The sequence below is a fragment of the Myxocyprinus asiaticus genome, chromosome 21, assembly GCF_019703515.2.
Source record: "Myxocyprinus asiaticus isolate MX2 ecotype Aquarium Trade chromosome 21, UBuf_Myxa_2, whole genome shotgun sequence".
Taxonomy (NCBI): domain Eukaryota; kingdom Metazoa; phylum Chordata; class Actinopteri; order Cypriniformes; family Catostomidae; genus Myxocyprinus; species Myxocyprinus asiaticus.
In genome coordinates, this window is record NC_059364.1 from 13335197 (window position 1) to 13351633 (window position 16437).

General features: G+C 39.2%; 1 protein-coding gene across 1 annotated transcript in view; it reads right to left on the reverse strand.

Annotated features, from left to right (window-relative positions):
* Window positions 1-14638, reverse strand: part of LOC127411862 (thrombospondin-2-like) — a 39623-nt gene extending 24985 nt beyond the window's left edge. Inside the window, exons 1-7 of the mRNA XM_051647699.1 lie at window positions 14358-14638; window positions 13640-13708; window positions 12764-13317; window positions 10230-10314; window positions 8033-8226; window positions 3188-3328; window positions 2993-3086 (exon numbers count right to left, since the gene is read on the reverse strand). Coding sequence (XP_051503659.1) covers window positions 2993-3086; window positions 3188-3328; window positions 8033-8226; window positions 10230-10314; window positions 12764-13317; window positions 13640-13706 — 1135 coding nt within the window. The 5' untranslated portion in view covers window positions 13707-13708; window positions 14358-14638. The remainder of the gene's footprint in view (window positions 1-2992; window positions 3087-3187; window positions 3329-8032; window positions 8227-10229; window positions 10315-12763; window positions 13318-13639; window positions 13709-14357) is intronic.
* Window positions 14639-16437: the final 1799 nt, after the last annotated feature.

Genomic DNA, 16437 nt, shown 5'->3' on the forward strand with positions numbered 1-16437 from the left:
TGCTGTATTAACTGTTCAACTAAAATGTTTTGTTACACAAAAACTTAATTTAAATTAGGGCTGGATATTTAAACAGATTTCCTGGTTGGATTTGATTGTACCCGATTTGCTTATGTCAGGATCCTGTTACTTTATCAGTCTGGGTTTCTGTGGTGAAAGGATCCTGACACTCTTGTTCTGTGTCTGTGCTGTGTTTCGTTTTTTGTCTCTGTGTGAGCGCACAGCTTCAGTTGTGGTTTCCCTGCAGTGCGCTCTTCGGTCAGTTCTGTGTTTCATGTTCAGAGCATGGATGTATGGATCCTGACTCTCCTGTCTGGTTCGGTTTCGATTCTGGTGTCGGGATCCGGACACTCAGGCTCCATGTATTTTATTGGCGTGAGTGCATTACTATTATGTCATCTTGGCAGCATGTACAGGTGCATCTCAATAAATTAGAATGTTGTGGAAAAGTTCATTTATTTCAGTAATTCAACTCAAATTGTGAAACTCGTGTATTAAATAAATTCAATGCACACAGACTAAAGTAGTTTAAGTCTTTGGTTCTTTTAATTGTGATGATTTTGGCTCACATTTAACAAAAACCCACCAATTCACTATCTCAAAAAATTAGAATATGGTGACATGCCAATCAGCTAATCAACTCAAAACACCTGCAAAGGTTTCCTGAGCCTTCAAAATGGTCTCTCAGTTTGGTTCACTAGGCTACACAATCATGGGGAAGACTGCTGATCTGACAGTTGTCCAGAAGACAATCATTGACACCCTTCACAAGGAGGGTAAGCCATAAACATTCATTGCCAAAGAAGCTGGCTGTTCACAGAGTGCTGTATCCAAGCATGTTAACAGAAAGTTGAGTGGAAGGAAAAAGTGTGGAAGAAAAAGATGCACAACCAACTGAGAGAACCGCAGCCTTATGATTGTCAAGCAAAATCGATTCAAGAATTTGGGTGAACTTCACAAGGAATGGACTGAGGCTGGGGTCAAGGCATCAAGAGCCACCACACACAGACGTGTCAAGGAATTTGGCTACAGTTGTCGTATTCCTCTTGTTAAGCCACTCCTGAACCACAGACAACGTCAGAGGCGTCTTACCTGGGCTAAGGAGAAGAAGAACTGGACTGTTGCCCAGTGTTCCAAAGTCCTCTTTTCAGATAAGAGCAAGTTTTGTATTTCATTTGGAAACCAAGGTCCTAGAGTCTGGAGGAAGGGTGGAGAAGCTCATAGCCCAAGTTGCTTGAAGTCCAGTGTTAAGTTTCCACAGTCTGTGATGATTTGGGGTGCAGTGTCATCTGCTGGTGTTGGTCCATTGTGTTTTTTGAAAACCAAAGTCACTGCACCCGTTTACCAAGAAATTTTGGAGCACTTCATGCTTCCTTCTGCTGACCAGCTTTTTAAAAATGCTGATTTCATTTTCCAGCAGGATTTGGCACCTGCCCACACTGCCAAAAAGCACCAAAAGTTGGTTAAATGACCATGGTGTTGGTGTGCTTGACTGGCCAGCAAACTCACCAGACCTGAACCCCATAGAGAATCTATGGGGTATTGTCAAGAGGAAAATGAGAAACAAGAGACCAAAAAATGCAGATGAGCTGAAGGCCACTGTCAAAGAAACCTGGGCTTCCATACCACCTCAGCAGTGCCACAAACTGATCACCTCCATGCCACGCCGAATTGAGGCAGTAATTAAAGCAAAAGGAGCCCCTACCAAGTACTGAGTCCATATATAGTAAATGAACATACTTTCCAGAAGGCCAACAATTCACTAAAAATGTTTTTTTTTTATTGGTCTTATGATGTATTCTAATTTGTTGAGATAGTGAATTGGTGGGTTTTTGTTAAATGTGAGCCAAAATCATCACAATTAAAAGAACCAAAGACTTAAACTACTTCAGTCTGTGTGCATTGAATTTATTTAATACACGAGTTTCACAATTTGAGTTGAATTACTGAAATAAATGAACTTTTCCACGACATTCTAATTTATTGAGATGCACCTGTACTCAAATCAATTGTTTGTGAAGCGTGCCCGCGAACCGTCTTCACGTTGTGCTGGTGTTTGGTCAGTTCTGTCTTAGATGTCAGTTTTATTTGTGGCCGAACTCTCGCACAGGTGTCTTGACTCATTTTGTCGCCTGTTGAGTGCATCGCTTGGTGTTTGCCTCGCGATGTACGCTCAGGCTTTGTCTAGTGTGAGAGTGCATGGCATTGCTTTGTTGGCGTTGCCATGCATTCTCTCATCCTGTCTGTTGGTTGGCATGGGCGCATGTTGCCTTATTGTCATAGCGATATGTGCTCATGCCAGTCGGGTGTTGTATTTTGTGGGAGCACGTGGCTTTGTTTTGTTTCTGTTTTGCCTCGTGTCTCTCAGACCTGCATTATTTCCTGCCTCCTTGTTTGCCCATTATTTGTCTCACCTGCCCTGCCTGTTAACCTGTTGATTTCTCTCCATATTTTAGTCTCCTCATGCGCTGTCCTGTGCAAGTTCGTCTTGTTCACTTGTCCTGTCAGTCCTGTGATTTTCCCTTCTTGATCCAGCCCATCTGCGAGATTACCGCCTTGGTCCTTGTTTTTTCCCTACAGGGTAGTTTGCGTTTTTGACTTTGGTTTTGTATTAATAAAATCTTTTGTTTTCATTCTGCGTTTGGGTCCTGCCTCTGCTAATCGTGACAGCTTATTGTTTTCACACATTATTTTTACTCTTTACAAGTATTTACATTGACATGTAAAAGTGCTATAACAGTACTGTCACTATAAGAATGGCGGCAGTTCAGCTAATGCCTCACAGAAGTGTTTTACATATTAACAAGTGTGGAGTCACACGGCTTCTTTACCACATCCATTGTGTTTCTTTTTCGGTTGTTTTTTTTATCAGCTGACTGTAAAGAACAGAAAGGGTATTAAAATAGACATTATTCAGGCCACGATGTGAGAGAGATTGTAACCGAGAGAGAGTCTGAGTGCATTTCAGAAACATATTAGAAATATTACTCACGCAGGCACACCGGACAGCATTCTCCATCCAGGAAAGTGGGACTGGCACAGGCTACTGGAGGACATGTGATTTGATGGCACACAATCTTTGATTCCTGCAGAATAAAGCCATAAAGCATAAAGCCAGACTATTTCAAATAAAAGGCAGATAGCTATGCGCTTTCTCATCCATCCATCTCACACCAGTTCTGCCTACCTGACAGGTACACTTCGTACAGCTGTCAACAACCCAGTCCTCCTTATTCTCAAAGAGACGGCCATCTTGCCAGCACATGTGCTTGTCTTTGATGTTCTTCATGTTTCCCAACACCTCCTTCATCACTGTGTTCTCCTCAGTCTAACCATCAGACGCACAGCAAGACAGACAGATAGACAAATGCAAAAGGTCAAAAGGAGGCAATAGTCCTATCAATGTCTTCCACATGAATGAGTTATTCACCAGCAATGTTCTTGGCCTTTCACAAAAGGAAGCTCTGGCAGTAGGAATCTGGTACGATTTTCTCATTGTGACCTCTGACCAAAGAACTTTGGTACATGTGTGGATTGTAAACCCTGAGCTCCAAAATTCTCACGCATGCTCACTAAATCTAATGGTCACCTAAGGAAAATTATGGGGAGCCTTGAAAACTGCGGCTCTTAAAGATTTAAATGCATATTATCAACAGTGTGAGGAGGACACATAAATAAAGGCAAGGGCTCAGAAGAATGATAAGAGATCCCCATTGAGTTGGTCATCATGCAAAGATGAAGCAAACAAGTCTCAGCAAGTGACTTTTGAATGTTATGTCAATTGCATTCAAATGCAATAATGTTATAATGGTAAAAATGTATGATTGTAAGTCAGTTTTCAATCTTTGTTAACTAGTTTCAAATCACTATTTTTTTGTTTTGTTCAAGATGGTAATAATGAATAAAACAAAAACAAAAAATATTTATTGATTGATTACTTATATATAATTGATTATTATAGGCCAACTCAATTTCTACTCCATCCTGCTGCTGCAGGACTACAGATAAACACAATAAACCTGGTCAGTCTTGCAAGAATTTCTACCATCTAGACTAGAGCTCTATATTCCAAAGCATCTCAGATATGATACATTTCGCAATACATGTCACAATTCAATATATCGCGTTGCATCACAATATCATTCTGACCGCATTGAGAAATGCTGGTTTCAGAGTTTGAGCTTATTTAGATGACCTGCTTCTTCATAATATAAATGTAGGATATGATATGAATTTAAAAAAAAATCTATAAAAATATTGGTACCATCGATACAATATCATCTGAAAGAGTATTGCAATATATCGATATATAATTGTATCAGCACAGCCCTAATCTAGACACAACCAGAACTTTGGCAACACCTTCAAGCCCAAAAAACAATAGTATTACCTAAAATACCACTTCATCCTACAATTTGTATTTGTGGCAAAGAGCATAGAGTTGAGAAAGAAGAAACATACAGAAAGTGAAGAAAATGTGAAAGGGGGAAAAGGAAAAAAATGGAAACATTCTTTTCATGACTTCATTATTAACTATTGAAGCACACTAAATACATACAACAGAAAAGAAAAACAGAAAACGAGTCAATGTGTTCTGATGATTTAATGTGTGTGTATTTGAAGAACACAATACATAGGTTGTAGCTGTGAGTGTTAGGCTGTGAAACAGAACACCACACGGTCTGGAAGAGCCTCTGGGACCCGCAGCATCCAATGGCTGGATTTCTCAGAGATTATACCCAGACTCCCTCATCGCTGGGAAGCTCCCAGTGGAGGATAAAAAGGCTGTTTAAACACTGCCAGACTCGGTTTCTATTCACACTTCCTATCTCCCTCTAAAACAAGTCATTAAATCCAAGCCCACATCTTCACGTTTTCCACTGCCTCTATTTTCCTTTAATGGTACTATTTAGACTAAAAGAGCTTTGCTTTTTCAATCTGAAGCAGCAAGATTAAATATTTAATCTGTAATAAAATTCTCCATGACAGATTGGCAACCAACCCAAAAAATATTTTTAAGTGAACAGTTGGCTTTATAAAATAGTTCAAATTTCAGATCAACAAAATTGACACACATGCAAACACAGCAAAGCTTTAATAACATTATAAGCATTTATTTTGTCATTAACCTTTCACACGTATGAACAAACCGGTGTGATTATGCTAGGCTGGACTCAGATGCGTACGATCAAACAGGTGTGATCTGCATTCGTGCTGCTGTTTACCAGCAAAAGAAGGACAGAAGCGGTTGTCATAATAAACCAGCTGCTCAAATAGTCTTTTCAATATCTCTATATCTTAATTTTTATGTTACAAACATTCAAACAATCACTAAATAAAAGTTTAAAGCCGTTAACGTCAGAGCGTCAGAGTTTTGATGCAGCGCTGCGGCCATGTTTTCTGACGTCAAACAAAGAATATACAAACTAGTCAATCAACTTGAACCTTCTCCCATTCTGTCCGTCACTCATTCTAACCACTTCCGGTGCTGGGAAATTGGAAGCGCCATGTTTTTAGAACCTTCTATGTGTCTATCAAGAACTCAAAATCCCATGTTGCATTGCATGTAAAAAACATGGCGGCGTGCATAGCCGGCAAGCGGATTCGCATCTTATCTATCATAATCAATCATTATAAACATCTAAAAAACCACATTATATGCTTGACAATATATAATCTGACCTTCAATGCACCTGCTGTGATATAATCTGTCCTTTAGTGCATCTGCAATAAAGTGAAAGGTAAGACTTTTTTTTTTAATTACAGCACGCGTTAAAGAACTCACGCTGGGGGGGTCTGTCAGTACAGGAGAAACTCACGCGTGAAAAGATTAAGTGCTGTTTGAGAATGAAAGGCATTTGTAGGATATATAACTAAGTTCAGGCATGAAACTCTGAATGGCGTAAAATGATAGGTCCTTTGAACTTGTTATCTGTTAGCCAATCAGCTCGCTCACATGTGATATGTCAAGCCAATCGGCTTACATGGTGTAAGCTGATAGGTCCTTTGACGTGTAATCAGGCAGCCAATCAACTTGCGTACTCTCTCTTTGCCTATCATTTAAATTTGCTCTGTTTGCAAGTAAGCCAGTTAGCACTGTGGAATAGAGGAGTCAGTTGAGCATGTTATTTGTGTCTGTCAGAAATATTCGAATGAATGCGAAACAACGAAGAGGGAACTTAGAAAGGCGGGAGTGGAAGAACTAAAGCTTAAAAATATACTTATTTATGGATTAGAGAGTGTTTTCATTATCTTAAGAGAACAGAGCTGATTAAGAGAATTTAGATATATTTATTTATTTTTTATGAAATGGGTAAACTCTGGTCCACATTCCAACACAGTAGGTGGCGATAATGCACCTTAATTTTGGTGCCACCCGCCATAAAACCAAAGAAGTAAGCCAGTTTACCTGCAGCGCACTGTGAGTTTTCTCTGAATATGCTATTTGCTCAGGCAGTTGCTGGGGCTTTTTCTTCTAACAACTTGCACGGTAAGGTCTGCTTTTGGCCATGACACATAGAAGCATGTCTTTATCAAGGTAAGCTGTAGCCAAATCTGGCACACATCATTATCTCAGGTTATTAGTTGAAATAAATCCACACATAGCTAGGCTAGCCATTAGTTAAAAATGCTCTGGGCTTTCCAGGTCCATGTATGCATTGAGTCAGGTCACTAGCCCTTTTAAGCCATTTGGCCAAGCAGACCCAAGCACACATAGAGATTTAGTTCATTAGCGTTATGCCATTCAGCCAGCAGGCCAAGGCTCACCTAGCTAGAATACACTCTGTGCGCATGGCTCTTTGGAGCAACAACAGGACACAAATCTTGGGGGTAGATCTGCTTGTTTGGGGGGTTGTGTTTTGTGTTATGCATTTGTGTGGCTTCCCTGTTTTGTTGGGGGATTGTATTTATGTCTAATTGTGCAGCAGCATATCATACATGACTGATGCAGTATTGTGGCGGCGGGGGCGTGGTCGAGCGTTCTGTCCGGAGAGAAAGCAGTAAGTGTGCACACACCTGAGCACTATAATGTCTAACACCTGTTTCTGATTACAGTAAGCACTGGGGAGAGCGATTAAAAAGGGACCATGCCAGAGACGAGGAGAGAGCTACCAGTCAGAAAGAGACCGTGTTGAACTATGATCTAAAGAGTGTTATGCTGAAAAGCTATTTTTAGTTTAAAGTCATACCTTTGAGTTGAAGTCCCAAAATTCCTGTGTCCTCCTTCCTCTCCCAACCTTGAACAGTTACAAGCATGTCTTGTGTTTTTCTAATAGTGCAGCAGCAGCAGCATGTCCGCATGCTTAACTCAGTATGTCTGTGTATGTTCTAGCAGTAGCAAGTCTCCGTACTTGCTCTGCAACAGCAGTGTATTAGATCTAGTCAGCAAAACCAATATCTTATCATACGTCATGCCCACATTAACATGCTAAATATTTCCGAGTTGTCATGACTGAAATACTGTTATGCTCACTCATGTGGGCTGCTCTAAGTCATGTCCAATTTCTATGTAGTATGAAGGAAAATACTTGAACCTCATGTTCTGTTTGAGATCTGAGAGACCCCCAAGGCCATTTTAATAGCTTGAAAGATACACTTAACATTGAAATATAAGGTTGATGCCTCATGATTTTTCCTAATCTTACAAGATATGATTAAAAACAATAATTTAAATTGAAAACATGTTTTAATTGTCCTCCATGAAAATTTTTACATTTTTGTTCATGATCTCAGTCTCCAGATGTCTTTTGTGTTCTTCTATAGAACACGAAATGAGAAGTTAGGTAGAATATTAGCCTCAGTCACTGTTCACTTCCATTACATCTTTTTTTCTGTGAAAGTGATGACAGAGGCTGTCAGTCTCTTACATTCTGCCTTACATCTACTTTTGTGTTCCACGGAAGAAAGTCATAAGTTTGGAACAACATGAGGGTGAGTAAATGAAGACAGAAATGTCATTTTAGGGTAAACTAACCCTTTATTGACAAGGGATTGTGATAATAAAGAAATCACTAAGTATAAGCAACTTTACCACTTTCTGTAAGCCATCGATGAGATTTCCCACAACGATACGAAGACCTTTGAGCTCCTGGAACATGGTGCTGAGCTCCTCACAGGAGCGCTCACACATGTCCGATGCCAGTTTCTCCTTCTGCCCAATGAAGTTGGTCATGGCCGTACTGACAGACACGGTCTCTGTACTCTCATTTACCACATTGACTTCATCTGGGAGAGAAAAGAAAGTAGGGTCATTGTCAATGGTAGTTTAACAAAAACTATATTTATTACTACACTTAGGGTTGCTTATAGACAAGATTCTGTACTGCACTCATGAACGTGCAAGGCACAGCCATGGCAGAGGTCAAGATTTTCACTGTAAAGTAACTTACATTTCGGGTTGTTCCTCACAGAAACATATTGTATGCCTTAAGAATACTCTGAATATAAAGTATGAGTTGCATGGTCTACTTTCATGACACTTTGGGTGCCTTTTAAAGCTTTAAAGGGAGTCCCTATCAACTGCCTTTGTATTGAAATCAGTGATTGGGACATCCTTTAAAATTCCTCATTTGCATTCCAGTCATATGGGTGTAGAATGACATGAAGTTGAATAAACGATGACAGAATTTTCATTTTTGGGTGAAATATTCCTTCAAGTATTGAGCATATTTAAAAAAGACTAACAGCTAGCAAACAGACTTTAATTTGTAATTTGCTGGTAAATGCAAACAAATACAACATTTGAAAGGTCATGTGAGCCATGCATTTATGATAAACAGTAAAAATAAAGCAGCATGGGATACATGGATTATAAAGTAAAAAATAAAATAAAACTCTTATTAGATGCGTGGTGGATATTCCACATCCTAAACGTTCAGTACGTCACCATATCTCACCCTTCTAACTTAAGTGTAATAAATCTGTAGAAGCTACTCAGAAGTTTGAACAGAAGAACATTTAAATAACATTTAAGAAAGTGATTTTTCAAGGCATTTCTTTAAAAAAAAATGGGGATACGCAAAAGCAGAGGAATGCTGTCCATTATGCTAAGACTCCCATTAGATATCTGCAGCTATTTTGGGGTCATTTTTGTGCATTTTCCGCAGATTTATGGAAGGCAGGAGACACTAAATCAGGGAACCATGTTGTTATCTCCAGAGGTCCCTGTGAGGTTCATGCAAGCTTCAACATTTTTAAAGAGACTGCTGAACTTGTTCAAATCTCAGGAGGGTTTCAGTCTTCGCTGGGAAAAGAAGTGTGTGTGTGTGTGCATGTGTCTGTTTCAATGACTTTCTAGGCAGGTTTTTGTACAGTTTAGTTTAGCTTTTATTTAGTACTACGTGGCACTCTTAAACTGGAGCACTGGCAAGTTTATTGGGACCAATGCACTGCCATCCTAACTTCAGCAGTTGGCATGCATCCGTGTGGGCACGCATTTCTCTCTAGATATTTTCCAAAGGGAAATGGAAGCTTTTTGACTGCACATATCCTTTGCATGCTTTTTCAGTTATAATAAAAAGGAACAACAATGCTCACCCGCACAGCTCCTACAAGGCTTAGGTTTTTTTGGTCATAGTCTAAAACGAAATGAAATCAACTCAAGGGATGAGATTATTCACTAACAAAATCTCAGTCTATCCTAGGATCACAACAAGGCAACCAATGGGCACAACACCCTAAATATCTGCCCCACCAACCAATTATGATCTCACGTGTGTATGAAATTATGTGAGTATACACTTCCATTTTTTCCACCTTTCTTACATTATGACATAGGAAAACCCTGCCTATGAATATTAGCATGACAATCTTTATCCACTTTATGGCATGTGCACATTGCTTGACTCTTATACCACGAAACTAACACAAGTGTTTCCAGTAAACATGATGTTATACGGTCAGAAATGTCCACAGCTCTGATCTGAAGATTCCATGTCCCACTTATGTGAAAGTCAAAAGAGCTGCAAATGAAAACTGAATCCAAAGGAAAACATACCAACCCTCTTAAAACAAATTTGATCATGAACTGCAGACAGTGAATCCAACAGAGCTTCTGCAACCTGGGGCGTTCAGAAGTATAGGCATCATGAGAACATAATGTGATTCCTAAAACATCACTCTTATGCATAAACAAGCCATAGTTCATGAAAGTAGACACTGAAAAGCTATTCTACAAAACATCTGTGGTTTTCCCATGCTAACCATAGGAGATATGAATGAATTCTTACCAGGTTTGGCGATCTCACAACCTTTTTGTCTCAGGATGTTCTCTATTGGGGTGTCAAAAAGGAACTGTACATTCTGTAGTAAACCCTGTGAGATGAAACAGAGATTATTGTAACTTCATCAGTCCATTGCAAAGCCAAAATTAGAATATTTATGATCATTTTCTTCATTCAGATTAAAAACACCACAGTATATAGTAGTCTGAGGACATGGTTCCTTCAAATGTAAAGGTACTTAGACAGAATGATGACTTCTGCTTGAACGAACTCTAACTAAATAAGTTAACCCATTAAGATTGGCCATGATTTGCTTGCAATATACATTTGTATTGTACATGCTGTTAAAAGTGGTAACCTACAACTGTTACCTTAAGGAGATATTTCTACCAGATCTAACCCTCAAAAAGTAGTTTTTCTGGTGTAACCTAATGCAGCGGTTCTCAACCAGGGGGCCGGGCCCACTGGGCGACCTCAGCAAACTTCCAAGGGGGCCTCAAGATGACTTAAGATTATTTAAAATTAATTACAGTGCATTCAGAAAGTTTTCAGGCCCCTTCATTTTTTCACATTTTGTTATGTTGCAGCCTTATGCTAAAATGCTTTAAACTATGCAAATTTATTAAAAAGAAAAAACTGAAATATAACATTGACATAAGTATTCAGACTCTTAACTCAGTACTTAGTTGAAGCACCTTTGGCAGCGATTACAGCCTCAAGTCTTTTTGGGTATGATGCGACAAGCTATGCACACTTGGATTTGGGGATTTTCTGACATTCTTCTCTGTAGATCCTCTCAAGCTCTGTCATTTTGGATGGTGACCGTTGGTGGACAGCCATTTTCAGGTCTCTCCAGAGATGTTCAATTGGGTTCAAGTCCGGACTCTGGCTGGGCCACTCAAGGACATTCACAGAGCTGTCCCTAAGCCACCTCTTGCGTTGTCTTGACTGTGTGCTTAGTGTCATTGTCCTGTTGGAAGGTGAACCTTAGGCCCAGTGTGAGGTCCTGAGCACTCTGGACCAGGTTTTCATTAAGGATATCTCCGTATTTTGCTGTATTCAGCTTTCCTTCAACCCTGACCAGTCCCCCAGTCCCTGCCACTGAAAAACACCCCCACAGCATGATGCTATCACCACCATGCTTCACCACTGGGGTGGTATTGTGCAGGTGATAAGGGTGCCTGGTTTCCTCCAGTCATGACGGTTGGAATTGAGGTCAAACAGTTCAATCTTTGTTTCATCAGACCAGAGAATCTTGTTTGAGAGTCCTTTAGGTGTTTTTTATGTGTCTTGCACTGAGAAGAGGCTTCTGGCTCTGCCACTCTGCCATAAAGCCCAGATCGGTGGAGTGTTGCAGTGATGGTTATCCTTCTGCAAGTTTCTCCCATCTCCACACATGATCACTGGAGCTCATTCAAAGTGACCATCAGGTTCTAGGTCACCTCTCTTACCAAGGCCCTACTCCATCGATTGTTCAGTTTGGCTGGGTAGCCAGCTCTAGGAAGAGTCCTGGTTGTTCCAAACTTCTTCCATTTAAGAATTATGGAGGCCACTGTGCTCTTGGGAACCTTCAATGCAGCCGAAATTTTTTTGTAGCCTTCCCCAGATCTGTGCCTCGACACAATCCTGTCTCTAAGCTCTGCATGCAGTTCCTTAACCTCATGGCTTGGTTTTTGCTCTGATATGCATTTTCAGCTGTGAGACCTTACATAGACAGGTGTGTGCCTTTCCAAATCATGTCCAATCAATTGAATTTGCCACAGGTGGACTCCAATCAAAGTGTAGCAACATCTCAAAGATGATCCAGAGAAATGGGATGCACCTGAGCTAAATATCAAGTGTCATAGCAAAGGGTCTGAATACTTGTCAATGTGATATTTCAGTTTTTTCTTTTTAATAAATTTGCAAAGTTATCAACAATCTGGTTTATGTTTTGTCATTATGGGGTATGGAGTGTAGATGTGAAAATAATAATATTAATTTAAAGCATTTTAGCAAAAGGTTAAATGTGAAAAAAATGAAGGGGTCTGAATTCTTTCTGAATGCACTGTACATTAAAATACAATAACTTTATTTGAATGTAGGAGTTTGCTAAAATCAAGATATAGACCTACAACATGTAATCTGACAGTTCCTGAAACATCACCAAATGAATTGTAATAAGTATTTTGATCTATTGACATTCCTATCCGGAGCTTTGTATATTGTCTAGACAATGGGCGGGCCTCGGAGTCAAAAAAGGTTGGGAACCACTGACCTAATGTATTCAGGTTGATTCAGGGATGTTACATTACCACATGAAGCACACTGTTAACACTGAAAATTTAAACTTTTAAGGTAGCATCTAAATTAACTGGTTTTATTCAAGCATCACCAAAGCAACCTGAATACATGAGGTTACACCAACAAAACAAATTTTAAGGCTTGTTTATAATACAGAATGGATATTCTCTTTTAGATACCCAACAAGGTTCTTTTCATCATCTAATTAACAGCCCAGTAGAAAATGATTATGCAAAATTATTGTAAAAAGCACCTACCCTGAAGTGGTTTTCCCTGATAGATCCTTTAGCCACATACATCTGACTGCCCTCTGGCCACAGGTGCTCATAGAAAGGCTCATCCAGGATCACACTGTCAATGAGGCTGCAGCCCACATACAGGTGAGCATTCTCTCCATGAATGTACAGTGTGATGTTCTTCCACTGTGAATCAGATAGGTCCACATCCTCAAAGGACACCACATTCTGAGATCCCTCCACCAAGTAGGCCAGATCCAGCGTGTTGGCGCGCCCATTGGACACAACCTCAAACTGACGGCTCCCACTGGGACTCTCCAGGCCAATCAGGGTGCCCCTGGAGCCCTTGTCCTGTCGTATTGTTGCCACAAACACAAAACCCTCATTGTTCTGGATCTGCTTGAGGATCTGATTAAGGGCTATGGTGTTCACAGAAGGGATGTGGTCAAAGCGGATGAAACGGTATGCCGGTGAATCCCAGTCATGGCCCTTGAAGAGCTTGACACCAATTGTCTTTCTGCTAATGCTGCTGATTTTGAAAAGGTCGAACGTAGATTCATCTTCCACATGGCCATCTTTGAATGGGTCAACGGAACATTGTATTTCAGTAAAGATGCAATGGGTTTTAATAAATTACAGATGACTATGTGAGAACACGCAATACATTTTATAAGATGATTATGTAAGCCCAAAAATGCTTTCAGAAAACTGTTGCACCATCTCAGGCCAAGATCATTCACAAGCATCATTCACAATCATTGAGTACCACAGAGACTCTCAATAAATCAAACACAGAATTATTACACAGAAAATAATGGGTAGATGAAATGGTAAAAATCAATGACAACAGAAAAATATGCACTATCCTACATTTAGGAACAAGTGTAAATCATTTACCTTGAGGTAGTGCTCTGATGCATAGTAACACCAAGGGCAGCAAGCAGAGACTTCTCCTGAGTATCATAACTTAGCAAATATATAAAAAAACACACTTTTAATAATGAATTATGACTGAGAAAACATGACATTCAACACTGACAGTTTTCTGTTTAATTTGGCCCCTAAAAAGTTTTCATTTTATACACATTAGCCTAAGATCAGTCCACAGTATTTGTGACAATGTTGATTACCACAAAAAATTACTTTGACTCCCTCTTTTTCTTTTAAAAAAAAGCAAATGTCGAGGTTGCAATGAAACGCTTACAATGGAAGTGAATGGGGCCAATTTTTGGAGGGTTTAAAGGCAGCTTATAATGTGAAGCTTAAAATTTAATTAAAAGAACTTACATTCATTATTCTGTTAAAACTTGTGTAATATTTGAGCTGTAAAGCTGTTTAAATCGTAATTTTTACGGTCGTTTTAGGCAACAAAGTTGTAATATTGGATATAACTTTTAACTAAAAAGCTTAATTAGCAATTTTATCACAGTATTTTACCATTTACGAATTGGCCCCATTCACTTCCATTGTAAGTGCCTCACTGGAACACGGATTTTTTTTCACTGTAACCCAGAAAACTGTTACTATTACTATTTTAAAAATGCCACATAAAAAAATAAAATAAAAAAAGCAATATAACAAAAACATTAGCAACATCCACAGAAAATACTTTTACCTGTTGTAATGTGCAATCCAACTCCAACAGCAAAAATACTATGTCCTCTATGCTGGGGGAAAAAAAAAATGCTGAGGAAAAAAAAAAAAAAGTTCTTCAAGAGAAATATAAGATGCGCAAACACTAAAATACACGGTGTCTATAACATCCACACGGCTCACGACTTTCAATTCAATGGGATTAGAACTACTGAACTCGAGCCCTATATACGCTTCTGGCCGAACATGTCAGTCATATTCCGATATAAAGCTGGACCTGCTGAGGGGGCTGAATTACATGATTCTCATCTTACAATATCATATGCCGGTAGCCTCCCAATGCTCTAGCACTGAAACCTCGCGCCCTCCCCTCCCGTGACTTCTTGACGTCCAAATCCCGACCATAAAGACACAGGGAGGAGGAACATTAAGCACTTGCAGAGAGGTGTGTGGAGAGGCAGATGCTTGCGCAAGATGTGATACCCTCTCTGACATGCAAGCGCTCAATGGATAGAACGGGGTAGAAATACTTCTGGACAACCACTCACCAACAAATCAGCAGTATATTCTTGTAAATGTAACCATAATATTAGAATACTTATCTCGTCCTTAACTTGCCGTATTGAGACGGTTGAGGCTGTTTCTAAAAGAGCACAACGCGCCAGTCCGCGGTTCACTAAACATCACAGCTAGTCGTAAATCATCTTCTACCAGGGCCATAACCGCAATATACATTGAGGGGGACAAGTCCCCATCAATAATCAGATATGGCCAATAATTTTATATCCTTGTTGCTGTTCTGCTGCAGTCCATTATGCACCGATGTCTAATTGTCATTAAGTTGTTGCAGGAATAACATGTCACATGTAAATATGTTATTACAGTGTGTGATTTGTATGTTGTTTGTTCATAACTGTGAATGTGAAAACTTTAACGGAGCCTTTTTCAGCATATCAGGCATAAGACAAAGAGTGAATGTGTGAATAAAGGATTGTGATTGTAAAGGAATTTAATGAATGTGGTAATGAAGGAACTTTTTTTTTCTTTCTTCTTTTTAGAAAATTCACATTGTCTAAGAAAATGATTGATAAAACTCAAAGTAGAGGGTTTTCACCATCAGATCAGAACTAGAACATGGTAAGATCTGTGACTTCTGGCTTTAGTTGAGTTTTTAGGTTGTGACAAGGACAGTGTCATATATTTTTAGTGCAAATATTATTAGGTAATAATTAACAATCAATTTAAGATTTTTTAAATAATTTCTTTATGTCTTTAATTCATTTTTTTGTATGTAATCTCCTAAGAGTCTTCTTTTAAAAGAGATCATTTTATTTTGAGTATGTCCTTATCAGGTCTGTGCCCAAAAAAATGAGCCACCAGTTAAAGGAGTAGTTCACCTAAAAATGGAAAATGTACTTTTACTCACTCATTTACTCACCCTTATGCTGTTCAAAACCCATATGCGGTTATTTTTTCTTGGAACATAAAAATAGATATTTTAAGCAGCTCTATTCCATAGAATAACAGTTTATAGTGAGCATGAGCTATCAAGCTTCATTAAGGACAAATACTATAAATCGTTATTAAATGTTCAGTATAAAGACATTATAGTAGTTCATATGACTTGTGCACTTTATTCCAAGCTTTCTGGGGCCAGATAAAAGCTTATTGTTGTATGGACTACTTTTATGGTATTTTAATGATGATTTCCCCCACCCCTCTTTGGGCCTTGACAGCAGTGGTAAAAAAAAAAATTGTATGTCTCCCTAGCAACCGGGCCAGTTTGGTTGCTTAGGAGACCTGGCTGGAGTCACTCAGCATGCCCTGAGATTTGAACTTGCGAATTGCTGGGGTGGTAGTCAGCATCTTTACTTGCTGAGCTACCCAGGCCCCTGTTTTACTTTTTACTTAACATTTGAGAAAATAAATCGGCTAAATCTTTTTTTTAATTATTATTTTATGCACTTTATAAAAATGGAATGCACTAATTTAACAGCCAGGAATGTTCTTTTCAATAATAACTAACATGCTGTTGGGTTTATCTGTCTAGGAAACAACGTCAATTTAAATATCCGGTGACTCGAAAATTAGAATTTACTTCA